This window comes from Rhineura floridana, chromosome 8 (genome assembly GCF_030035675.1).
Source record: "Rhineura floridana isolate rRhiFlo1 chromosome 8, rRhiFlo1.hap2, whole genome shotgun sequence".
Classification (NCBI taxonomy): Eukaryota; Metazoa; Chordata; class Lepidosauria; order Squamata; family Rhineuridae; genus Rhineura; species Rhineura floridana.
In genome coordinates this window covers 9,379,220-9,406,360 of record NC_084487.1, presented here as the reverse complement: position 1 = coordinate 9,406,360, position 27,141 = coordinate 9,379,220, and the positions used below count along the sequence as shown (strand labels likewise).

General features: G+C 43.6%; 1 protein-coding gene across 6 annotated transcripts; it reads right to left on the bottom strand.

Annotated features, from left to right (window-relative positions):
• Window positions 1-1,989: 1,989 nt before the first annotated feature.
• Window positions 1,990-26,988, bottom strand: LOC133390153 (myoneurin-like). 6 transcript variants are annotated; one of them, XM_061638126.1, is made up of 8 exons: window positions 26,903-26,988; window positions 23,839-24,139; window positions 21,065-21,852; window positions 18,721-18,880; window positions 18,094-18,272; window positions 17,347-17,430; window positions 16,746-16,832; window positions 1,990-7,447 (listed from the first exon to the last, which is right to left on the bottom strand). In XM_061638126.1, exons 2-8 carry the CDS (start codon window positions 24,102-24,104, stop codon window positions 7,185-7,187), a joined length of 1,827 nt encoding a protein of 608 aa, XP_061494110.1. In that variant the 5' UTR covers window positions 24,105-24,139; window positions 26,903-26,988; the 3' UTR covers window positions 1,990-7,184. The 6 variants fall into 6 exon arrangements, with proteins under 6 accessions (XP_061494110.1, XP_061494109.1, XP_061494114.1 ...); XM_061638125.1 differs by having other exon boundaries at window positions 26,857-26,930; XM_061638130.1 differs by having other exon boundaries at window positions 26,894-26,916.
• Between the last annotated feature and the right edge of the window lie 153 nt (window positions 26,989-27,141).

The window sequence follows — 27,141 nt, the reverse complement described above, 5'->3', positions numbered from 1 at the left end:
GGAGCCCATGGATTTGATATGGAGGAACTCTATAAATAACAGTTCCCATTGTTACAGTCAAAGCAATGGAAGAGGAAGTGAATGGATCCCTTGTATACTTTTCAACTTGTAAAGGGGCTCTGCATTGATTTTGCAACATTGCTTGAGATTATACAGCCACAAGAGTGGCTGTATACTATAGCCAGTGTGGATTTTTCACATTCCGCAATGTTAAACTAAAAATACCCCCGTGCCAATCTGATGCTTCGCATTAGCTCTTATCAAAACAAAACCTTACAAAACTTATAGTCCTGAACTCAGAAACGCTTGCTTAACAACCCTCTAAATTTTCATGGTGATACACAAAACAGGAAGAATGAGAGTTCAAAGTGTAAAAAGAGAGGAGGGGAAACAGACCCCGTTTGGGCTTTTTTCTGTCATAGTTCTCATAATAATAATTCATTAAAAATCAGCCATGTTCACAGAGTACCTGTAATCCTATTACTGACCTTGCCCCATACTCCGACCTTCATCTTCTGCAGTTTAAATGTTAAAAATATGCCTGGCTGATTTTTAATTAATTTAAGAAACTTTGGCTTGAACTCCATGATAATGTCAGGCACGTTCAGTAAGGACTGTCAGTGTTCTAAAAGCGACTCCCAGCTGCTGGGCTTGCCTAATCAGGGGGCCACACCCACATCAGACATTTATTCCACTTTAGCCAGTCATGGCTTCCCCCACAGAATCCTGGGAAGTGCAGTTTGTGAAAAGTGCTGACAGGAGACTCCTGTTCCCCTGAGAGAGCTCCAGTGGTCAGACTGGTTTGACAGTCAGCCGCTCTGACTGAATCACTGTGAGGGGAACAGGGAGTCTCCTAGCAACTCTCAGCACCTTTCACTAACTACACTTCCCAGAATTCTTTGGGAGAAGCCATGCCTGTCCAAAGTGAACTAAAGGTCTGGTGTGATTGTGGCCAGGGCCAGCATTGGTTTACATTTGGATGGGAGGCTACATGTGATGTAAAATAAAAAGCTGGGAGAAACGCTGAAAAGCAATTATACCGTTCACAATGTTTTCCTTTTGGAATGGAAAGGGGCTTCCCCTCTGCCCAGTGCCCACCCCACCCAATCTCCTCCCCTCCCCCTTCCCCTATCCTCCCTGCCCCTTCCCAAGGTCAGTGTTGGACTATGACCTGGGAGACCAGGGTTCGAACCCCCACACAGCCATGAAGCCCAGTGACCTTGGGCCAGTCACTGCCTCTCAGCCTCAGAGGAAGGCAATGGTAAAAACCCCTCTAAATACTGCTTACCAAGAAAACCCTATTCATAGGGTCACTGTAACTCAGGATCGACTTGAAGGTAGTCCATTTCCAAACATGATTGCACAGAAATAAATCCCATTGAACTCAAAAAATATGCAAATGATCAAACCCACTCTCCCTTCTCCTCCCTCCTATCCCCTCCCTCCCCCTTCCAATCTGTGGGGCAGTACAATATCTCAGAGAGGAGGTCAGGTCTCCTGCTCCCCTGGTGCATTCACTATAGCTGCCCAATTTCCCTGCTTTTTAAAGTTTGATAGAAATATCTGTGGGCTATAGGTACATTCTTAAACCGCAAGGGTTTTTTTTGCCTATTAGTGAATTATATTCTACTGTCAAATAATAGTTGTGCTTTTGCTTAGTGACTCATTCATAGGTCGTTCTGGGAGGAGGCTTTTCCAAACTGCTTGTTCCCTTCTGTTATATACAGACAGGAGTGTAGTTCTCTGGGGTCTCAGGGGGTCTTAGACCCCTTACTTTTTTGGAAGCAGGGTCCCTATGTCTCCAGCATCCTATGAGCCAATCAGCATGAAAGGGGAGTGTGTCAGCCCCTGAGAAGAGTCTCCTAACATGCTTCCTTGTCCTTTCTGGCTGATTGGAGCCAACCAGAGTGAAAGGTGAGACCCTGCACTTCTGAATTTGCTACTACACTATGGTATATAGCTTAACAAGCAACATAAGGAACAAAAAAGTGTTACAAAACCAAGTTTTATTCAACTCTAAACATTAAAATATTGCAAAGTATGTTATGTACATAAACCCTCACAAGGAAGTATAAAAGCAGATGAGCTATATACACAGAAACAGGAAGAAAAATGCTTTAGGTCTATGACAAAGTATTTCAAAAATAATTTAAACCAGGGAGGACTCACAGTAGCTCCTCCATCTTGAAATTGTTATGCTTCCAGAACTAGCAGTAAAATTCCAAATAAGAACTTAAAATATGAAGAGAAGATTTAAGCAGTCCTTTCCCTTAGGGAACAGTGCAGTCCCCATGTTGGCAGAGCCCCATGTCTGTATGTATAAAACTGCTACAGTCACATCAAATGATGGACCATTTGGTTGGATGGCCTTTATCAGAAGCTCAACTACAGGCACCTTTGAACTCCAAACAAAACGTAGAAGTAGTAAACTCTACAGAAAGGTGGTGTGTAACATACCTCTATGTTGTTTGCTAAGAAGATGAAACTCCTTTATAATCCAGCTGATCATACCCTTGCTACCATATTTTAAATATCAATAGGTCATGATTTATTGAATGAATATCTTTAAGAGAATGCTATGTCTTGACGGCTCAGTATTTCTTTATATCACAGGTTAGAAAATAAAAACATGCTATTTATCCAATTATTGCTGCAACAGATTTCAGCTCTCCCAGAACTGGTGTAATAGAAAGGAGGGGATCAAACAATGGACTCTAAAAATATCTTCATGTACAAAAGACAATTAAATGAATTCTACAAAGTAAAACATCTTTATAAATATTTAACAGCTACGTAAGGTCTACTGTAAATCTAAGAACAGATATTTTTTAAAGTCCAAGACAATTTTTAAAAGTGACGCACAAAAAATGTAAAAACATTCATATCAAATATGCATACTCTACAGTATGTTCAAGAAAATATAGTTGGCTGATGCAGTTATATTATGAAGAAATATGTCCGGAAAGTTTTGCAAAAGCAAGACACAGATGAAGACTCAGCTTGTTTGTACTAACAGAAACGTAGTACAATCAGCATTCAGCAAGATTCAAATTTTAAAACCCCTCATCAGAAAAACAAGCAGCTGCTGGAGAAAACAGCAGGTCTGGAAGAGAAGACACTCCCACATAAGATATTCCTGGGGAAATGCATGCTTAATACTCCTGCACCACACACACGAATAAACAGATTGTCCGCAGTATCATTCCGATAACATGCTTGGAATAAAATGGGCATCAGACTTCATACATACAATCCACTTTCTCTTCTGTCAAAAGAGTTGATAGTGCTTTATCAGAACTGACATCACCGATCCTACTATTCAACTGGCAGAGGGTATCTTGAAGAGCAGGTACAGGTGCACAACCTATTGCTGTGCTGTCTTTGCATTGTGGCTTAAGGGGACAGGATTTTAGCTTGCTACAAGATGTCTCTATATAGCCTGCACTGCAACTCTCTTGAAACAAAGGGTCAGAGGCTATGTACTCATATGGGTTTACTAGCCAAGCACATCAAGCATGGGATATGGAGTCTTAAGAGTCATAGGTTGTTTTTCTAAACATTAGCTCCAATAGGAACATAAGAAGCTGCCCTATACCAAGTTAGACCATTGGTCCATCTAACTTAGTATTGTCTACACTGACTGGCAGGAGCTCTCACGGATTTCAGACAGGGGTCTTTCCCAGGCTTACCTGAAGATACTGGGGAATGAACTGCGTGCAAAACATGCTCTACCACTGAGCCACATCTCTTCTTCTTCCACCTCCAAGTATAAGCCTGTTAGGATTGCAGAGAAATGCCTACAGACACCTACAAACCATTCATCCATTCCACTCATGCCAAAAAGTGGCCAAATATTTTGAAAATTTGGGAAAGTCAAGCAAATGGCAAAAGGTATGCTTTGCATACTAAACCAGGTTCAATAACTTGCATGTAGTTAAAGACACCCAGGTGGCAGAGATGGCAAAAAGCTCTTGTTACCTGCCTGTCAGGCTAGAGCAGTGGTTCTTAACCTTTTCCACTGCCAGCACCTCTTGGATTTCCAAAATATGCTCTCGCACCCCCTGAAAAAATACCGTTCATTTTTTTAAAAAAATTAAATTTTAATGTGTGTTTTAGCCTAACTTAGCTAAGATAAATGAGTTTTCCAAAATCTTTAGTTGGGCCTCGCACCCCCAGAAAAAGTGTCTCACACCCCCGGGGGTGCATGCATCCCAGGTTAAGAACCACTGGGCTAGAGGAACCACTGGGAAGATGTAGGGTAAAAAAGTTCCTTGTATTCTGGTGATGGATTTAATGTCCTTTTTACATAATTGCATTTAATTTGAACAGTATGCACGGATCCATGAAGGTCTTTTCCAGCGGACATCACAAATCCTGCTCAAAGCAGTTTTTGGATTTTATCTACTTCCCAGATGCCACAAAGTTCTTCAGTTTTAGAATGGCTACATAATATTTGTATTACTTGTATTGTACACTGAACTTGCATTTGTTGCACTGGATAAGTTCTTAAACAATTGCACCCTAACTGTACTCCTCCATTCCCTCAGGGGCACCTGGCTTGTACTGCAGTTTCCAGAACTCCCAATGCAGTCAGCAAAGCCCATGAAGGAGCACAGTGAGCAGTAACTGGTGAGCTACATTATAAAAATTGCTTTTTATTTTTTTTAAAAAAAGTGTATTTCTTAGGAGATCAAAAACAGAATATTTTAGGTGTTCACACAATGTTCAACTTGAATCTCTTAGTGAGCTTGTATAGATGATTATGATACTGATGAAATGTAAATATAATCATCAGTTGATTCCAACACTTCCACTTGCATATTTAATTAAAAGCACCTCTAAGGAAACTGACAGATAGATCTATCAATGTCGATTAGGCACAACAGCTAAGAATAAAACCTCTATATTCTGAAGCAGTCTCTCTCTGATTACCAAAAGCTAGGAACAAACTACAACCATTTTAATCAGGTCCTACTACAGAGCTTCTTGAAAGCATCCTACTAGACAAAACTAGAGACAACATGCTGGACTAGCTAGTTTATAAAATGTGCACCCCTCAAAGTTCTTTGTAGTGCTGTGCCAAAACCTGTTCAGCTTCTTAAAAAAAATCTTATCTGTGAAAGAGGATTTCATTTTCTGCCTCTTTTGCAGGGCAATTTAGAATTTCTTTATACTTTTGGTGGGTTTAAGCTTAATTTATTGTTTCAAAGTAGGTGGTGTGTGTTTTCCCCCCACTAACACTCTGCAGCCTTCCCAGCTGCCTGTGCTTTCTAATCTCACAAAGCTCCATAGGAAAAGTGACCTCATGACATCCTCTAGGTTTTAATAACTGAAGTGGGGGACATGGGGAGAGGCTTCTAAGAGCATGTGACTGATGCACTCACTGATTGTTTTGAAGGGAAACATTTTTATTTTACCTTAAAAATATTTCTGCACTGAAGAAAGAGTTTCTCTTTTAAAAAAACAGCACAGCGGCCAGGCACACACATGGCAGTGCTCCTGCCTTCTGTACATACAGGAAAGCCCAGCTGAGAATGTCATGGGGGTTTCAGGAAGTATGGGCACCCAGGAAGTGCACACCACTTTTACACAACAAGAATGGACACTCTCAAACACCTTAGCCACCTCAGAAAGTAAGCAAAACGCAACAAAAAAACCTTGAACCTTTGAAATGTTCTCTATCCTTTGATGATTTTCAAAGGCAATTTCTTTTCTCATTAGCTGAAGGAAAACAGTTTAAAAATACAGGAGACATTGTCAGCACAGTGCTAGAAGTGAAATAAGACTCTTTGGGACACTGTCAAAATATTAAATATTTCTATAAAGTATAACAGAAACAGAGAATTAATAAAAGGCTGGGATCCAAAGAGCTGAGAGAGATTTTTTTGAACAGCAACCCACCATGCTGTATCCCAAGCTACTTTATAAATTCTCCTCAGAATCAACGGTGGTTTGCCATGTCACACAGGGGAGATGTTTTTTTTCTTACTGTTTTAAGAAAAAATACAAGTCCAGCATCCCCTTGTGTGTACACACAAACAGATGTGTACTATACACGGTAGGCCCTTTGAATCTGCTCCCCTACTGGTTTCATTATAATCCAGTGGAAAGAGTAGAGTAGATGGAGTTTTCCTACCAGCACTTCAACAAAACTGTCCCTTCTTTCTAAGCCAAGAATTTCAGAGGGCTGGAAAAAGGAAACCTTGGATGACGAGACGTGGATGGAGCATTTAGTAATTATACGTCTGCAACCTGAAACACGTACAAGAAAGAGAGGTATTTGCACTATAAATGATGAGGCAACGCCGCTGGCTCCATGTCCTACAACACTGAACTTGCATAAGGGTACAAAACAGCTGCACACTCAAAGAGGGTTGTGCATATGCTGCAATCGTGGGAAAGTGCCAGAACATGGTGCTGGGTACAGAATCTAGCTTCCTGAGAATCTCAGCCTTCATTTCTTGCTATTAAAAAAAAGGTTGAAAAATACTTATAGCTATGAAAAGACATTCGTAAGTATGCAGAGAGCAATGCCTATAAAAATATCCAAAACCAGGGGATTTACTAAATAAAATTTCCAGGCATTGAGACACTTTTTTAATGCCCTCACACAGCTTCCGGCCTTTCCTCATCATTAGCAAAACCCAAATCTACACAAAATAAAAAGAGAAATCATGCATATTTGCATTATTTACTTGGGTTGCAGGCTTTAGACTTCCTTGGATTACAGCTTTGTTAGTAGGCAACAAGAGGCTCTTCCGCTATCTCCTCAGTTCAGCAATTTTCAATTTGAAGAAAACCAACTGTGGTAGAGGGTGGGCAATTTGGACTTAACATCTTGACTACACAGGATTAGCTTCTGCATGAACACTGAAAGAGCTCTTCAGCATCAATTGAATGAGAATTCTTAAGGCATGTGTCGCTGAAGGAAAAAAAAGAGTCATCTTCTAGAAATGCACAAATTCTATCTTGAATTTTTAAATGACAAAAAAAATGCAACCTTTTGTTCTAGGTTAACAAAAGAAAGGAAAACTGCACTCTACAATGTAGGTGCATTATCAAATGTCCCTACTTGAAATCAACATGAAGCCCAGCTCAATAACAGCTTGCATGATTACGTTCACTTTACCAAATATGCCCTCATGGCCAAAGTTTTCCCAAGAGTTTTCATCACACACAGGATGTCAGTACAATTGCTGGAGGAAAATAAATTGAGGTTCTGAATAGCCAGTGATGGTAGATCTCAGAAGCGTGTCTGACTGGGGAGACTGGCTATCTGTGACAGGCAGCAGCACTTGATGATCCTCTGTCCCAATGGGGAGAGGCAATGCTATATCTGAAGGCTTCACATCAGCAGATTCCAGCAAAGGGCTCTTCTCATTTGGAATGGAATCTTGGTCGTTGAAGGAATGGTCAAGTGTGATGGGATCCGGGGGGTTCTCGGAACCTGTGAAAACAAATTATATTGTGCTCATTCCTGAAAGTTATGCACATTAACAATAATAGGAAGACACAGGGAGAGAAGATATGATTTTCCCCACAAATTATATGAAGACACTCTCCACTATTTCGAGTCTTTAGACTACACATTTATTGTAAATGGAAATGGACTGCCTTCAAGTCGATCCCGACTTATGGCTACCCTATAAAGCGGTATTTGGGGGGGTACCAGTGCCTCCCCCTGACGCTAGTCCTCCCCAGCTGGCTAGGGCGTGCTCAGCTTGCCACAGCTGCACACGCCAGCCCCTTCCTTGTCCGCAACTGCCAGCTGGGGGGCAACTGGGCGCCTTGGGACTATGCAGCTTGCCCACGGCTGCACAGGTGGCAGGGCACGTAACCCTAGAGCCACTCACTGTGGGGGTGATCTTTAGCTGGCCCTTGACACCCAGGAGACACGAGCGGGGATCTGAACTCACATATATCCTGTGACATATTTGCTAAGCACTTTGCCGATAAAATCGAGTGTCTGAAGTGCACGATTCCGTACGCCGTGGATACAAGTAGTGGGCCAGAATCGGCCAGTTGCATTCTGGTCCGATGGGAGCGGTTTCAGCCTCTTCTCGCTGAGGAAGTGGACAAGGTGTTCTCTACTATGAAGCCAACCACTTGTCTGCTCGACCCTTGCCCCTTGTGGCTCATTGTGAGTTGCAAGGAGAAACTGGGCGAAGGGATCAAGGCGGTGGTAAATGCATCCTTGGAAGAGGGTGAAATGCCATCAGCCCTGAAGGAGGCAGTGATAAGGCCCATCTTGAAAAAGCCCTCCTTGGATCCCCGAGTTGAAGAACTTTCGCCCAGTCTCTAATTTACCATTCTTAGGCAAGGTGATAGAGCGAGTGGTGGCTAAACAACTACAGACGCACTTGGATGAAGCGGATTATTTAGATCCATTCCAGTCGGGCTTCAGGACTGGACATGGAACTGAAACAGCCTTGGTCGCCCTGGTAGATGATATGAGGAGGGCGTTGGATAGGGGAGAATATACCTTCCTCGTCCTCCTGGATCTCTCAGCGGCTTTTGATACCGTCGACTGTGATGTTCCTATATTAATATATATATGGTAAGTGTTGGTTGTTTAGAAGATACATGGTAAGTGGAGTGAAAGAGGAGGGGGAGTGAATGGGCAGTAGAATGCTAGATGATTGGCTGAGTGTTTAAAATGGCTGAACGTATAAAAGGAAGAGTGAGAGTGGAATCGGGGGAGAAGAGAAAGAGTGGGTTGCTTGGTGGGGTTTGAGAGAGTTGTTTGCCAGGAGAGAGTGAAGAAGGAGGGGGGTGGAGTTCGGATTAGTATTGAGTAAAACCATATGCTTATGTGCCTTAAGAAGAAATCTTGTTAATCTTGTTAGCTTTGTTATCTTTAATAAATACTTAATTTGGTTTACCAAAGGCCTGATCCTTGGCTGGGGTTTCACAGACCAGAAGGGAGGGTAAGGTAATGACGAAGGCTGAAGGGGAACTGTAACAAATGGTGGCAGCGGTGAAGAGAATAACAATACCAGTATTCAAAGTCTCTGGGAATACTAGTATTAGGACGTGACTGGTGGTTGCCTAGCAGGGGGATCTGTTGAGATCTGTGCTAGAGCGGGGAGAGAAAAAATAAAATAAAGGACAGTCCGGACTGGTGGAGTCCCTGGTGGTGCCTAGAGACAGGCAGTAACCACGAGCAGGTAGGAACCTGACAGGGAGAGCCAGGGAAGGACGTCTCACAGGTGGTGGCAGTAGCGGTGGGATACGAACAACAGAGAATCCAGATACAAATACTAGAGAATCCAGAACAGTGGTGCGGCAAACAGAAATAACAAAACAAGATTTCTTGTGAGAGTGACTGGCAAAGAGTGTGTGGCAAAGAGTGAGTGAACTCAAACACCATGGCTGAATATATAAAAATGAAAAGAGAGGAGCTGGTGGAGAAGTGCATAACATTCAATTTACCTCACGAGGGTAAAGGGGTAGATGAATTGAGGGTAGCACTTATAGGATTTGCAACTGCCCAGCAAAAACAACCTGTCAGAGAAGAGATCCCAGAAGGATACTTAAGCAATCCCGCTTATATAGAGTATTTGAGAGAGAAGTTGAGGATGGAAACTGAGAGAATGAGGATGGAAGCTGATGGGAAAGATAAGCAGAGGGAGTTGGAAACTGAGAGATTGAGGATGGAAGGTGCAGAGAAGGAAAAACAGAGTGAGTTGGAATTTGAGAGAATGAGAGTGGAGGCGGAATTACAGGTAGAAAAGTTAAAATTTGAAAGAGAGAAGTTTCATTCTGATGAGACAAGGAAAGACAGAGATGGAGCAAAAATAAAAATTACTCCAAAGGACTTTGCTGTCTATGAGCCTGGTCAAGATCCTCAAATTTACCTCAGCACCTTTGAAAAAGCAGCTCAGTTGTGGGGGCTACCTGAAGATAAATACATGCAGTATTTATCAAACCTGATTAAAGGGGAATTGGCTGAGGTATACCAATATTTCCCCTCAGACAGGCCCGTCACCTATGCTGAATTCAAAGAAGCAGTGTTTAAAAGATTCAGACTGGGGCCTGATTATTTTAGAAAGCTTTTCAGAAACTGCCAGATACAGACAGGGAGGTCTTTCGTGGAGCTGGGGGCAAAACTGATGGACATATTTGGGAAATGGCTGACAAGTGCAAAAGCTCAGTCTGTGGAGGAGGTGAAAAACCTCATGATATTGGATCAATTATACCATCAGTTACCACCAGAAATAAGGCTCCTGGTCAAAGACCGTTCCCCTACATCGGTGCAGGAGGCCGCAGAGATGGCGGATCACTTCGCCTCCAACAGAACTGGCTGGGTGGGGAAAACATCAAGAGATTTTAAACCCAGACCATATAATGCTGGCAGAAGGGATGTGGTACCACAGCGAGTGAGTCCTCCAGTAAAATCTGAAGGGCACAGGACACCCCAGAGTGGATCTGTGTACCCTAAAAGTGAGGAGAAATTATGCTACAAATGTGGTAGACCGGGGCACCTACGTTTTCAATGTGAGGTTGCCAACCCCATTAGTAATCCTGCTCAGACAAGGGCAGTGAAAACAGAGCCCAAGGCTTTAGAAACAGCGAAAAAGGTTCAGTTCTGCCAGATAAACTGGACAGAAGTAACAGACCTTGATTCAAGTCTGAGAGAGGAAGTGAGTGTACAAGGGGCAAATTATTGGGCATTGCTTGATACTGGTGCCGCTCAGACATTACTGAGGCCAGATTTAATAAAATCTGAGGTAATATTACCTCAGGAAACTGTGACTATCCAAGGAGTGAGGGGTCAACCAGAAAGTTTGCCTGTGGCCCTGGTGGAAATGACTTGGAGAGGCCGAGAGGGCCGATATAAAGTAGGCATTAATGCCCAGCAACAAGAACCAGTAATACTGGAAAGAGATGTAATGGGAGCCCAAGGAAAGATATATGTAGTGACCAGACAGCAAATTGGCAGAGAAAAAGAAGCCATATTAAGGGGGGCTGAAACAAACAGGGTGGAATCTGTTAACCAGCCTCAGGTCACCATAGCAACCACTAGCAGGCCTGCTGAAGGAGACAAACTGTATCAAGTGGTCGCTAATAAGAAAGAAGCAGAGCAATTCAGGGAAGAGCTGCATAAAGATATAAGTTTGAAACAGATAACGGAACAAGCTCTGACACAAAAGATTCCTTTCACTGACAAACTGAGGAATCAAGTTGTGTGTGAGAATGGGATTTTATATAGACTGTGGATGCCCGCTGAGAGAAAGGATGAATGTGAACCAGTGAAGCAATTGATAGTACCTAGCAAATACAGAACCAGATTGCTAGAGGTAGCCCACGATGTCCCATGTGCAGGACATCTGGGAATAAAAAAGACCAAGAGGAGATTGGCGGCACCCTATTATTGGCCAAACATCTCCAAAGATGTAAAACAACATTGTCTATCTTGTGGAATATGCCAAAAGGTGGGGAAAAGTGGAGTAAAGACTAAGGCACCCTTAAAGCCCCTTCCTATAATTGGACAACCCTTTTATAGAGTGGGAATAGATTTGGTGGGCCCTTTTTTCAAACCCACAAGGCATGGCAAGAAATATCTAGTGGTGGTGGTGGATTTTGCCACCAGATACCCAGACGCAGAAGCACTAAGATCTGTAGAAGCCCCTGTAGTGGCAGAGGCTTTATTAAAAATCTTTATGAGGCTGGGTTTCCCTCATGAAGTGCTGACGGATCAAGGCAGTGTATTCATGGGAGAAGTGATGCAATGTATGTGGAAATGTTGTGGTCTAAAACATCTAAAGACCACTACTTACCATCCTGCCACTAATGGGTTAACAGAGAGATTCAATGGCGTTTTGAAGGGCATGATCAGAAGCTATCTTCAAGATCACCCACAAGACTGGGATGAACGGTTGGGATGCTTCTTATTTGCATATAGAGAAGTCCCTCAAGAGTCAACAAGCTTCTCACCCTTTGAACTCATGTTCACTAGAAAAGTGAGGGGACCTTTGGAACTATTAAAAAATTCATGGGAAGGAACCCTGGGAGAGTACAAAACATCTGTAGTAGATTTTGTATTGGAATTCCGCAATAAATTAACATCAATGATGGAGGTGGTGGAAAAGAATTTGAGTCAAGCACTGGAGAAGCAACGTTACTGGTATGACAGAACAGCCAGGGAACGTGTGTATGATGTGGGAGATATGGTTATGGCGTTCATACCCAGGAAACATGACAAATTACAGGCTAACTGGGAAGGACCATATACCATCAGAGAAAGGCTTGACACAGTGACGTATGTAATCACCACAGACCAATTAAACAAAAGCAAAGTGGTTCATGTAAACATGTTGAAGCCTTACCATACCAGGGATGCACAGGTGTTGCAAGTTACCTTATTCCCTGAGGGATGTGGGCCTGAACTTCCAGATTTGGCACAGGAAAGCAAAGACAAAGGAGGGATAGATCAAGTGGAATGGTCAGAGGAGGTGAAGGAGGAAGTAAAAGAAGAGATTCTGAGAGTTTTGAAAACCTATAGGAATCTCTTTAGCAACAAACCTGGCCGAACCAGTATAGTTATACATTCCATTGATACTGGAGATCATGCCCCAATCAGATCTGTTCCGTACCGTGTGAATGGGAAAGTTTTGAATGAGATCAAAAAGGAGGTGGAAGATATGCTGGAATTAGGAGTGATCAGGGAATCCATCAGTCCCTGGGCCTCAAGTATTGTCCTGGTTCCGAAAAAAGATGGAACGACAAGGTTTTGCATTGATTATCGGCTAATCAATAAAATTACTGTCCCAGATGCGTATCCCATGCCTAGGGTAGACGCAATGTTAGAGTTATTGGGGGCAGCAACCATTATCTCTACACTAGATCTCTGTAAAGGATTTTGGCAAATGGAACTAGACGAGCAATCCAGAGCCAAAACTGCCTTCAGTACACCAGATGGGTTATATGAGTTTGTGACCTTACCCATGGGACTAAGGAACTCACCAAGTTCATTTCAGAGGCTAATCAATACTGTGTTGCGAGGCATGTCAGATTTTGCAGTGGCCTATATCGATGACGTGGCCATTTTTAGCAAGTTGGTGCCTGAGCATGTCCAACACCTGACAACAGTATTGGAGGCCTTAAGAAAAGCAGGCCTCACAATAAAAGCTAAGAAATGCCAGTTTGGACTAAAGGAAGTAATCTATTTAGGACATAAGGTGGGGAGTGGGAAAATCACCCCCTTATGGAGCAAGGTGGAGGCAATACAAGCGTGGCCGATCCCCTTAACCAAAAAACAAGTAAGGGCATTTCTGGGTGTGGCTGGATTTTATAGGAAGTTTGTGAAAAATTTTGGGGAAATAGCAACCCCCTTGCATGAATTAACAAAGAAGAAGTGTTCTGAGCGTGTGGTATGGATGGATGAATGTCAGAAGGCTTTTGATCTACTGAAGCAAGCCTTGTGCCAAGGACCCATATTAATAGCACGAGACTATGAGAAACCATTCATCGTGGCTACAGATGCGTCGGACCTCGCGCTGGGAGTCATCTTGCTACAGGAGAGAGAAGGCACCAGACATCCAGTGGTGTACCTGAGTCGCAAGCTGACGCCGAGGGAGAAAAACTATTCGTCGGTCCAGAAGGAGTGCCTAGCGGTCATGTGGGGACTGAACAAGTTGCACCCATACGTGTGGGGACGAAGATTCACAGTGACTACAGATCATCGGGCCTTGTTATGGTTGCAGACTATGAAAAACCATAACACTATGCTGCAGAGGTGGTCCTGGGCCCTACAGGACTATCAAGTGGACTTCCAGTTCATAAAAGGCAAGGACAATGTACTGGCCGATGGACTTTCCAGGCAAGTGGCTGGGACTGCAGTGACGTGACCAGACGGAGGAACAAAGAAAGACATTTTCCCCATAGAGACTTTTATTTGTTAACGCGACGTATAAATCCTAGAACAGGAATAATACTCTGCCATTGTTTTAAGGGGGGGGAAATGTGATGTTCCTATATTAATGTATATATGGTAAGTGTTGGTTGTTTAGAAGATACATGGTAAGTGGAGTGAAAGAGGAGGGGGAGTGAATGGGCAGTAGAATGCTAGATGATTGGCTGAGTGTTTAAAATGGCTGAACGTATAAAAGGAAGAGTGAGAGTGGAATCGGGGGAGAAGAGAAAGAGTGGGTTGCTTGGTGGGGTTTGAGAGAGTTGTTTGCCAGGAGAGAGTGAAGAAGGAGGGGGGTGGAGTTCGGATTAGTATTGAGTAAAACCATATGCTTATGTGCCTTAAGAAGAAATCTTGTTAATCTTGTTAGCTTTGTTATCTTTAATAAATACTTAATTTGGTTTACCAAAGGCCTGATCCTTGGCTGGGGTTTCACAGACCAGAAGGGAGGGTAAGGTAATGACGAAGGCTGAAGGGGAACTGTAACAAATGGTGGCAGCGGTGAAGAGAATAACAATACCAGTATTCAAAGTCTCTGGGAATACTAGTATTAGGACGTGACTGGTGGTTGCCTAGCAGGGGGATCTGTTGAGATCTGTGCTAGAGCGGGGAGAGAAAAAATAAAATAAAGGACAGTCCGGACTGGTGGAGTCCCTGGTGGTGCCTAGAGACAGGCAGTAACCACGAGCAGGTAGGAACCTGACAGGAAGAGCCAGGGAAGGATGCCTCACATCGACCATGGTATCATGTTGAGCCGCCTAGAGGGATTGGGGATGGGGGGCACCGTTCTACGGTGGTTCCGTTCCTATCTCTCAGGCAGGTATCAACGGGTAGCATTGGGGGATGAGGTTTCAGACCCTTGGCCTCTCACTTGTGGAGTGCCACAGGGTTCTATCCTCTCCCCCATGCTATTTAACATCTATATGAAGCCGCTGGGAGCCATCATCAGGAGTTTTGGGCTGCAGTGTCACCAATATGCGGATGACACTCAGCTCTATCTCTCATTTAAGTCCTCACCAGAGGTGGCTGTGGAGACCATGTCCAAGTGCCTGGAGTCCGTTAGTGGATGGATGGGCGAGAACAGGCTGAAGCTAAATCCTGATAAGACCGAGGTGTTACTCGTGGGTGATAGGAGAAGGTTAGGAGACATCGACTTGGTGTTTAACGGGGTAAGATTGCCCCTAAAGGATCAGGTCCACAGCCTCGGGGTCATTCTTGACTCCCAGCTGTCCATGGAAGCTCAAGTTTCAGCAGTGAGCTGGGCAGCTTGGTATCAATTACATCTGATACAGAGGCTGCGACCCTACCTTCCTCTACAGCTTCTCCCGCGAGTGATACATGCCCTGGTCTCCTCTCGCTTAGACTATTGTAATGCGCTCTACGTAGGGTTACCCTTGAAGACGGTCCGGAAACTTCAGCTGGTGCAGAATGCGGCGGCACGCTTGATTACACATAGCCGTCGCCGGGAACACATTACCCCGGTGTTGATAGATCTTCACTGGCTACCAGTGGTTTACCGGGCCCAATTCAAGGTGTTGGTATTGACCTTTAAAACCCTATACGGTTTCGGCCCGGTTTATCTAAAGGACCGCCTCCAGTATCACCAATTGAGCCACCTTACAAGATCAGCCACGCAGGATATCTTCTCGGTGCCACCGGTGAAAACAGCCCGGCTGGTGCAGACCAGAGAGAGGGCGTTCTCAGTAGTGGCTCCCACCCTCTGGAATTCCCTCCCCTATGATCTTCGACATGCCTCCTCCCTGATCAGCTTTTGACGAGCGTTAAAGACCTGGCTCTTCAGGCAGGCCTACAGGAATTCGAGCTAGATTAGCTGTAATGTTTTAACTGATGTTTTGATGCTAGTTTTAAATTGATGAATATGGTTATTTATTGTAGTGTGTAATGTATTTATTGAATTGTATATTGTATTTGTTGCTGCTGTAAGTCGCCTAGAGTGTCCAAAAATTGGACAGATAGGTGACTAACAAATTAAAGTTTATTATTATTATTACATACTCTGGACTCCCAGCCAGGCTCTCCTCCCCACTGTGCTAAGACTGAGAACAAAACTGACAACTGGAATTTAAAGTCCACATTTGGGCTACAAGAATTATTAGCGAAATTGCCCTAATTTCAGGGGCATCATTATAGACTTGGGGCGAGGGAGGAAAGACAGAAAACCACCATCCCGAAAGCAGTATTTACATTAAGACAGAATTCAGAACTAGAATAGCTAATTTCAGATATCTGTCATCTAAAGCCAAGTGCATTTCCACACATGACATCTAGCAGGATACCATACACTTGTGCTAAATGGTAACCTTTAATGTAATACCTCCTTTTGCAAACACTCTCAACTGCCCAAGTGGCTTTCTCAGTCAGTCAGTAATATTTCTTTGAATAGTTCTTCTACAAGAGGAGTCTGAAAGCTTAAGGAAGCTTGACTTCATCTGCCTTTATCAAGAAATCTGACTCAATTTTCAATGAGCTTTGGTTTTATCCTTCAGTTTTGCTAGCATTAATCTGGTAAATACAGCACCTACTTAAACAGGCTCTGTAACGCCATTCCTTCAACACTTCACTAATGTACAGAATTAATGCCCTTAGCAAAGGGTAGCAGTTCTCCCATTGGCAGCATGTTCTGTGCAGGGCTAGATTAACAATGGAGAATGCTGGAGCACAGTCCAAAGAACCCATCATGTGGTGTGAGCTGATCTGTAGAGGACAGGTGAGTGGGTCTCCTTGACTCTGGGCAGGGAGGCTGAATAGATGGCCTTTTGGATCTGTGCTTCTATGAGTACCAGATGTTATTTCTTGAATAACCAGCACTTACCTGCATGAACCTTTCCTTTGTGTTTCTTTAGGTTTTTTATATCTGTGTAGGAGTTTCCACACAGCTCACAGATAAATGGTCTTTCACCTTAAACAAAAATTGCCAATTAGACTTCATGAATGTGCAGTGCAATCCTAATGGATTTGATCCTTGATTTCTCACAATCAAGCACAAATACTCTAGTTGCTGTATCACAAATCCTACCCAGGTTTCTATAGCCAAGTTGCTAAAAGCTATCCTGCATGTTTGGAAAATGCCAAGTTACAAAGCAGCTTCTCAATTCCTCAGGCATAAAGCTTCTCAATTCTTTCAAAATCATTGATCATCATGTCCAACATGTGAGGCCAAAAGCACATTAAATCTGGAATAACTATCTCTCCATAATTCATTTTTTTAAGAATTACATAATCAGATTATAAACTCCACTTCATGTATGCACAAGCAATAAAAAAGGGGTGGGGGAATCACTCTAACTGAAAACTAGAGGATGAGTAGTATACTATCAAGAGCCTACTTGGTGTTAAATGCTCTTGGATAAGCACATGCCTGCATACTAAGCGTGGGGAAAGTAACACAGGAAGATGCATGCCTGAAAACTAACCTGTATGGGACCGAAAATGCTTGCTGAGTTCTCCTGAAGAAATGAAGCTTTTGCCACAAATGCCACATATATATGGTTTCTCACCTATAGAGAAAAAGAAGTTGATTAAGTTGGTACACAATACTACCAATACTGCACATGAAGACCTCTTGAAATCACAAGTGTATGGGCAAACTTAAGTCTTCCCCCATTAGTAGAAGCCTTCAGGAGAGACAATGCATACCTACATCGTTGTCCTCCATTGGTATACATTCTATGCAGGCTGCACAGTTTCTTAATGATATGCAGAGCACTCTTATATTGAGCCAGACCACTGGTCCATCTAGCCTAGTCTACTAGACTGGCAGGAGTTCTCCAGGATCTCTGAGCTTTTGCTTAAGACCTGTCAACTAAAGCTTTCTGCGATCTTTTACCTGCAAAGCATACATTCTACCACTGAGCTCTGCCATTGGCCCCTCAAAAGCACCTCACTCAGAATCCTGGTATTCCCAACCCCAACCCCTCCATAGCTTTCGGGACTAGATGTGTTCATGGCAGTACGGCTGCAAACTGAAAGTTGAGCTTATCAGAGCGTTCCTCTAGTCAGCAGTCAATACAGCAAACAGGGAAGGATTAACTTGGGTGCAAATTTAGCTTTTCTTGCCTCTTCTACTGCCCTACAAAGCCATACACCTTCTGCTCCTGGGGGCTTCCATGTCAGTCCTGCAACCTTCATCCTCTTGACTGTCCCATCCTCTCATATCTCACCTGTATGCTTTCTTGAATGTGTGATGAGTGAACTTGAGACTGCAAAGGCTTTCCCACAAGTGTCACAAACATAAGGCTTTTCTCCTGTATGTCGCCGCACATGATATGTCAGGGTACTCGCCTGCGCAAATCGCTGCCCGCATCTATCACAGACATATGGCTTTTCTCCACTGTGCTTCCTAAAATGAAAGAAGCTTGTTACAGTCTATTGATGCATCAGCTCCTTCTCTGGGCAACAGCCCTATTTATAAGTTTAAAGAACACATGTGGGAATTAAGAGTGGGAGGGATATCAGGCTGAACATGACATCCCCACCCCCTGTCGGCTCCACCCTCAACCTTCCTGCATTGACCAGGAAGGTCTGAAGTGGGATTCTTTTGGGCGTGCATGCATTTAGAATCCTCCCTCTGCATTATCAGGATTCCTGAGCAGGGGAAAGATTCTTCCCATAACACAGGAACCATCTTCCTTCAGACTTGCCCACTCAACATGGGAAGGTCAGAGGTGGAGTCAGAGACATTGGTGCTACCTCTATAGGTTATAATTACATTTATTTCTTTGAATACATGAAAGAAACTAATCTCCTTAACCAAACTGGTCCGTTTTAGATGATGTCCTTTTACTCACCGGGCATGAATCTTCAGATTGCTAGAGGTTGCAAACTGCAGGTTGCAGGCATCACACTTGTATGGTTTCTCCTCTCCATGATGCATACGGCTATGGAAAACCAGCTGGCATTTCTGAGCAAAGCCTTTGTCACAAAGTTCACATTTGTATGGCTTTTCACCTGTGCAGAGAGTTGAACTACTTACTTTAGCAGTGTTTTGTGAAGGATGAGATTTTTCAGATGACAACTGGAAACAAACCCGAGGATGGGGGCAAAGTTCAAAATCAAGGAACGGCATGTCAAAGGCAACTTGTCAGTGTGTCTAAATTCAAGCTAGTAGGACCCCAAGTATTTTAGTAACTATTCCAGACTAGCCAATATTAAAACAACATTTGCTAGCTACTATGCCACGCTAGCTGACTGAACTAAGTCTCAGGAAGTCACTGGTTCAGATCCCACCTCTGCCATGAACTCACTGGGTAGCCTTAAGCCAATTTCAACATTTAGCTAATAATTGCTAACCTACACCTATCACCAGTGACAGATAAGGCAAGAATATTTTTCCAGCCATCCAAAATAAGGTAGATGATGGGAGACTTCTTGCCATAAAAAAAACCACTGAAAAATGCCTTATTGTTAAGTTAGAATCCTGCCTATTTTGAACATTTCAGACAACATATTTAATCCACAATGCCTCCAAGTAATCTTCCATTTATAAATGGTATGTATGTATGTATGTATGTATGTATTTATTTATTTATTGCATTTGTATACCGCCCCATAGCCGAAGCTCTCTGGGTGATTTACAACAATATGCAGTATATGGTAGCTATCTAGGTGTTCCTTTAATTTCATATAGCAGCCCAATGGGAACAGGCCTAATTCAAGGTATTAGTACTAGCACTAGCATACAAGGCCTGAAAGAATGCCTGTCCCAATATCAGCCACCATGGGCCCTACAATAGCAGGGGAACTCCTGTAGGTGGTGCCACAACTGGGCCGTGGGTTGCCTGGTTGACAGTGACCCGTGACAGCGGTTTCTCTGTGATATTTCCCCATTTGAGGAATGCCCTCCCAAGTAAAGTGCATCAGTCTTTCTCACTATTAACTTTTATGAGAAATTTAAAAACATTTCTATTTACTCGGGCATTTGATGGCTCAAAGTCCTGTCCCTGGCAACCCTGAAATTATTAGTCTGAGTGTAGCTGATTGCTTTTAAGAGTTTTAAACTGTTTTTAGAAGTTTTTACTGTACTGTTTTACAATTATAATGTAATGTATTGACATATTTGCTGCCCTGGGCTCCTCTGGAGGAAGGTGCAGGATAAACAGTAAATAAATAAATAGTTTCACCAATTAAAATAATCACAGTCACATTTGAATTCCCAAAATGCACGTTGTACTCCCAAGACTAAGAAAGAAAGAAAGATCCACTTTTGATGGCTCTGACATTTTCTCAGAAAAACCTGCTCAAAAGAGTGCATCATCAGTGGTTACCACAGGATGAAAGGAAATGTAGAAAGTTCACATAACATTAAAACAACAATAATGAGACAAGTACTGAAGTAGGGACTACATATTGCACCTCCCAAACGAAGCAATTTAAAAAGCCTGCCCCCCCCTCCAAAAAAAGATGTGACAATTCCCTTTATTTATTTTTTTACGGTGGCAAAAGCACAACCTATTGCTTATACCAGAGCAAGTCTGCGTAGCATGCGTATCTACAAGCTGCAGACATCACCTTAGCTGTGTACTGAAGCCTGGCAGAGGCATTTTAACACTGCTGTCTTTATAGTCCCAGCCAGGCGGCAAGAAAGCCCTCAGCAGCAAGGTGTGCTACCCGACTGCTTGGTCACAAGTGTGCAGGCCTTTACTACAGGCAAAATGAATATGGTTTACAGAGCACATTCAGACAATCCATGCCCTTAGGAAAGTAAGAAGCTGCCTTATACTGAGTAAGACAATTGGCCCATCTGTTATAATGTACACTGACTAACAGTGGCTCTCTTGGGTTTCAAACTAGAGCCTTTCCTAGCTCTATCTAGATGTGCCAGGAATCAAACCCGAGATCTTCTGCATGCAATGTGCGCTCTTCTACCACATATCTATGCCCTTTATAGTTTGAATAAATGAGCAAGCTATTGACATATGTACCTTGATTTGGAGGGAGGTATTCCCTTACAATGTAGACAAAAATATTTCTAAAGAGTATAAACATGATGAAAATAAAACATTGGTGGTAAAGAATGTTCCACTCCTGATAGTACCATAATCAACAGGAACTACAAATCCACAATGCTGCAGGAGGGAAAGCAACTTGTCCCGTTCACAGGAGGCAACTCCCAACACAAAGCAAAGAGCCTACCTGTGTGAGTTCTGACATGCGTCTTCAGCTGGTTGCACTGTGTAAAGGCCTTCCCACAGAGCTGGCACACGTATGGTTTGACTCCTTTGTGGATCCTCATGTGCCGTCTCAGACTGCTGGCTTCGGAAAACACCTTCCCACAGGTGTTACACACCGGCTTGGCCTTGGGGTATTTCTGATCCAGTTCCTCCCCTGAGCTTTCCAACTGGTAAGAGATGTTCTCGCTGGTGATGTTGGACAAGCAGTGCTCTTTCAAAGCACAATCTTGCTTGGACTTCATAGTCATAGTCTGGACGAGGATCTCCTGAGCAGCAAAGGTTTCACTTTCCACCACAGGCGTAAGCTGCAGCTCAGAATTATCTCCACCTTGGGCAGCCTGTTCCGTTATCTCTGTGGCTAGTTTATTCGCATCTAAAAACATCTCCACCACAGAGTTCTCTGCGGCATCACTTGGATATTGTGCTGGCTTGTTTGGCAGGTTTTTCAGAGAGGTGAAGGCCTTCTTTCGCTTTTTGGTTTGAACGGATTTTTTTTCTGTGGTTGCAGTTAAGACTGGGGACTGAGCCGCATCCACTGAAGGGGCATCCAATTTCTCCTGGTTGTTGTAGTCACGAAGGGTTAGCAGGCAAGTCTGCTGGTTCAATGCAATATTTCCAGTGATACTAGAGATTTCTGTAGAAGAGGGATTAGCAATAAAAGCAAAGTCTTCCATCTTTATTTTACATTTAGTGACTAACTCCTCCACTTTGAGATAGTCAGCAGCCTGATGTATTTCCTTAACATTCCAGCTGCAAGGGAAAAAGATTAAATGGGGATGTACCAGCTGAAGAAAATTGGCTGTCCTATAGAATTTGTTTTAACCTATAAAGCCTTACACGGCTTGGGACCACAATACCTGATGGAATGCCTCGCCCAATACGAACCCACCCGTACACTATGCTCAACATCTAAGGCCCTCCTCTGGGTGCCTACTCCGAGGGAAGCTTGTAAGATGGCAACAAGGGAGAGGGCCTTCTCAGTGGTGGCCCCCAAATTATGGAATGATCTTCCTGACGAGGTGCACCTGGCGCCAACACTGTTATCTTTTCGGCACCAGGTCAAGACTTTCCTCTTCTCCCAGGCATTTTAGCATGTGTTTTTAAATTGTTTTAAATTTTAAAATTGTTTTTAAAAGATGTGTTTTATATTTGTATGTTTGTTTATGTTTTTAGTTACCATAAACCGCCCAGAGAGCTTCGGCTATGGGGTGGTATATAAATACAATAAATAAATAAATTAAATAAATAAATTGATTAAAAAATGATTTTTTTAATCAGATTTTTAGCATTTAGACTGGATATTTTCATAAATTTTTTAAAGTTTCAATTATATTAAGGATTCCTTTTAAAACAATCTGATTTAAAATCAAAGCTGACTTTTACAGAATGATCATCTACCACCATGCTTTTCCAGTGCAGTGGTGTGACTGAACATCAAGTTTGCACAGGGAAGACTCAGGTTCAGATCTCAATGCCCCAGAGGTACCCTTCAGATGTAGGTTATATAACTAGGTTATTAGAAACATAAGCTTCCTATACTTTTTAAAAAATGAGAACAGAAATTAAGAACATGATTTAAAGAAACATACTAACTATATTAAAATCAATGGCCAGCAATGTTAATATTTTAACACTGATCAAGTGCTGTATTTTCAAAATGATCTAGGCTAAAGGACCAGCAACATTGGTCTCCCCCTGCAGGCTCATTCCTGCCCCCTTCAAAGACACATAAAGGGCACTTAAGTCCATTTCCTTCACAATATGAACATCAACAGAGCCTGTCAAAGTTCTCCCCACCCTGATTAATTTGCCTGTGCCCTGACTCAGGCAAGAACAGTCTTTGCCAAAGCCTCTGCTGTTGCTTACCACTTTTACCTGCTCAGCAACAACCTACTTCTTATAACTCTTGCCTTTGTCCCAGCATGCATGGAAGAAAATGGCTGATATGTATAATGGAGGAAGGGTGTGGAAAGAGAACAGGTCCTTAGGGTTAGCTCTTGCAGCATCGGCATCTGCTTGCAACACCACCACTAAAATAGCAGTCTAGGACTAAAGGGTTAGCCCAGGCCTAAGATGATCACAATCTAATGAGAGCTTTATTCCATGTAAATTGCGGGGTCGGGGTCGGGGTCGGGGTGGGGGTGGGGGCAGGGGCAAAGGCCTAAGATTTGTCTTAAACTGTTTTTAATATTGTATTTTATATTGCTGTGGGTTGCCCTGGGACCTTCTGATGAAGGGCAGGTAAGAGATCGAATAATAATAGTGCCTCTTATGCCCCATGCCAGGGTCCTCATGTGAGTTGTGGGGGCCCATGCAGGTGATTTCTGGGGAAAAAAATAACGTACTCAAGGGCACCACTTGTAGTTTAGCCCTCAGTTCCCTTCCATTTGCCACTTATATCCTTCAGGGTGGGGAGGGGAGGCTAGGATGAGAAACTGGCCTCTTAAATAATCACCGGCAAAGATGAGTAAATATTTGCTGTATTTTATGGTATAATTGTTAGCCTATGGACTAGCCTGTTGAGAGAGAGAGAGAGAAGCCTGGACTACATCAACTACCAGGTGGCATCATACCTGACCTTGCATATCCTAGTTTCCTTTTCTGTCCTACGCCCTCTCCCCTTGTGATATGTCTTCTCAGACTTTAAGCCTTCAGGCAGAAACCTGGCTTTTTAATTTTCTGTAACATGTTTATTTTGACTACTCTGCACATAAATCCCCAGCCATATTATATTACCTGTCAAGGTTTAAATCTCCCGTATATATAAACTCCAGAAGTTTCTGAAATCCATCGGCCTTCACTTGATTCTGATCCAAAAATATGGTACTCTCCGAAGTATCCCTGTAAAAAGCCCCAAAGTACTCGCTAAAGGAAGCCAGAACATTTCGGTGAGCTTTAAACTGGCATTCACCAATAACAATGGTGCAGTCACAAAGGAAGCCCACCTCTCGCTGTTTGTTCAGTTTCTCCAGTAGGTGCTCACAGTGATGAGAATACTGCATTTTGCAGAGTGACACACGCAGCTTCCTGGCTTGGCCTGAGAAGGCAAAGGAACACATTTAGCACCAGTATGCCAGGCTTAGGAAACAGAAGTACTATGGTCCCCACTCAAAGATCTTGCTTTCCATACAATCAGAAATATAGGATGGGAAGCAACATAATTTGATTAAGTTACTATGGAGAAAAGCATGGCGCTCAAAAAAAATAAGCTGTGAAGAACCTGATGTAGGCATCCAAAGCTAGATATAAAAAGCCACGAGTATAAATTGTTTTACAAAAAGTGTCCGTTCCATACCTACTCATGGCTTCTGGTCATAATACCCAAAGAAGCAGCCTTCTAAACAAATATTTCTCTGACCAGAAGCCAAGAGACTAAAAAAAAAAAAGGGGGGTCATCTTCCTTCTGGGGACTAAGCTAGATGCAATGTTAATCACATCATTTGGCATTAAATGCAGGATTTTGTAAAGAAGATAATAGTCAGTGTGTGAGTTCTGATCCAAAATGGGACCCTGACATGGGGATTACATGGGAAAAGGAAGCTAAAGCCCCAAACATAAGGGTCCTGATCTGAATTGGGGGCTCCACACTGGCTATTTCTACTAGAAAAATATTGCGCTTGAGGACCAATTATGTGAATACCATCACATATAGCAAGTTTCCATGTGAGTGACCACTGTCTGAAACTAGATTGTTAAACTACACAGACCACTGGTTTGAGCCATAACTGTAATACACTAGGTTACAGAAAATGTGATATTCTTCATTTCAAGGGGTTGTTTTGTTCCAGACAGCCTCGTGGAGGGCTTGCTACTCTGTCAACAATTTAAGATTGGGATTTCAGTTATTATCCATAGGGCTACTTCATACATCACATAATTCCTACAAAGAGGGTACATCCGTATAGAAAATAATAGCATCCTAACATAGATTGCTCAGATAACAATCCAGTATGCAGCAAACAATCTGCACATGCATGGATATGTTGCAGAGACACCACATATGTCCACATGTTCGTTGGATGTAGTCTCCTACAAAGAATTTTTGTAAAATGTAAATTGGGCCCCAAGTCAACAATGCCCCTGTACATAAGCAACAAATCCCAAAGTGTAGCAGCAACACTCTGTTGCTATTTTGCAGTGGTTTTGTCTAAGAATGCACACTCCAGCCACCAGGTAAGTTAACTCTCTTGGTGTATACAATCATTTATACCAGGGCTGGGGAACTTTTGGCCTGCCAGGTGCTGCTGAACTACAACTCCCATCAGCCCCAGCAAGCATGGAGTGTAGGAACTGTAGTTGAGCAAAAAAATAATGGAGACCAAAAATTCCCCACACCCAGTTTATGCCAGTGTGATAAAAGAAGAGGCCCTTCTCTTTCTGGGAGTTGTTGCCTCTCTTTCAGCAACATCTGAGTCAAGCCCTTGAACACATAAACACAGATGCTGGAATGAGCTCAGGAGTTGTTATGCCACATTTTATAGCCGGAGATTGAGAAGTTGATGCCTCCCAATACATCACTCTCCCTTTTCCCCATTTTTGGGCTTCCAGTACCTAGTCCCTCATGATCACATACTTCATGAGCACCATCCTTCTGGCCTTCTTATCCAAGTGCCAGAAAAGTCTCTCTCTCTCTCTATCAAGGATGGTTGCCTAACACCCCAGTAACTCCGGCTTGTCTGTCACTTACAACTTAGATCAATTCTGTCCCTCAAGACCACTTAGTTCAGCAGAGCCTTTTGCTCACATACCAGGCAACGCGGTCCAATCCAGCCAATACTTGCTCCCACCTCTGACCAGTTGGCTCATTACACTGATCTGCACTTTTCAAGTCCTAAATAAGGCCTTATCCGGCTGCAGTAAATTCCTCCTGGCTTGTTTTGATGGTACATGCTTCCTATTAATTGTGCACACATCTGCCCCCATAAATTGCAAAATCGAAATGGACTGCCTGCAAGTCGATCCCGACTTATGGCTACCCTATTAATAGGATCTTCATGGTAAGCGTTATTCAGAGGGGGTTTACCATTGCCTCCCTCTGCAGCTAGTCCTCCCCAGCTGGCTAGGGCCTGCTCAGCTTGCCACAGCTGCACAAGCCAGCCCCTTCCTTTTCCGCAACTGCCAGCTGGGGGGGCAACTGGGCTACTTGGGACTCTGCAGCTTGCCCACGGCTGCACAGGTGGCAGGGCACATAACCCCTGAGCCACTCCCTGTGGGGTGATCATTAGCTGGCCCTTGACACCCAGGAGACACGAGAGGGGATTTGAACTCTCAGACTCTGGACTCCCGGGCAGTCTCTCCTCCCCACTGTGCAAACCTATACAAATTATGCATCGCCCAACAAGTTGGTTTAGTGCTTGGCAGTAATACCCTTTGGGTGCAACGGGTCTTGCTCCCTATAAGTGTCCTTAGGACAGCAGCCTTAGTACGGTCTGGGAGTCAGCCCCAGCGAACACAAAGGGGCACGGCCTTGCCAAGGAATTAGCTGCAGGCGAGGAGCGCCTCTTCCCCCAAATCAGACTGCCTGACAAACATTCTCCACAGCTATTGGCCCAGTCCTGTCACACACACACACCACACACACACACACCCGCCGCTTCACTCGCCCTCTGTGGTCAGTCCCACCCCTCTCAACTTCCACTTCTCCAGGTAGCCTTTCACTTCCTCTGTCTTCCCTTTGTCTCCCCCCGCTCCGCCAAATTGGTCCCGTCCAATCGCCCCTTCTCCCCTCCCCTCAGAATTATTGGGCAAACACACCTGGAGAGGGGCAGGGGTGGGGGTGGGGACACAGAACCTTGTTCACCTCAGTCCGCCATTTTATGATGACGCGGGCTGCACCGTTTCCTTGGAGGGTTGGCGGTGGCCGAAATCTCACTTCCGCTCTCAAATAAACTCTGGGGACTAAAGAGTGCTGATGGGGCGGGGTTGGGGAGAGCAGGTTGAAATGGAGGCGGGGCCGAGTTAGGTTCTGGTGGGAGGGTTTGTTCAAACGGTACAAAACTACGCTTCCCATGATGCTTCGCGCCATAAAATTACGTTAAC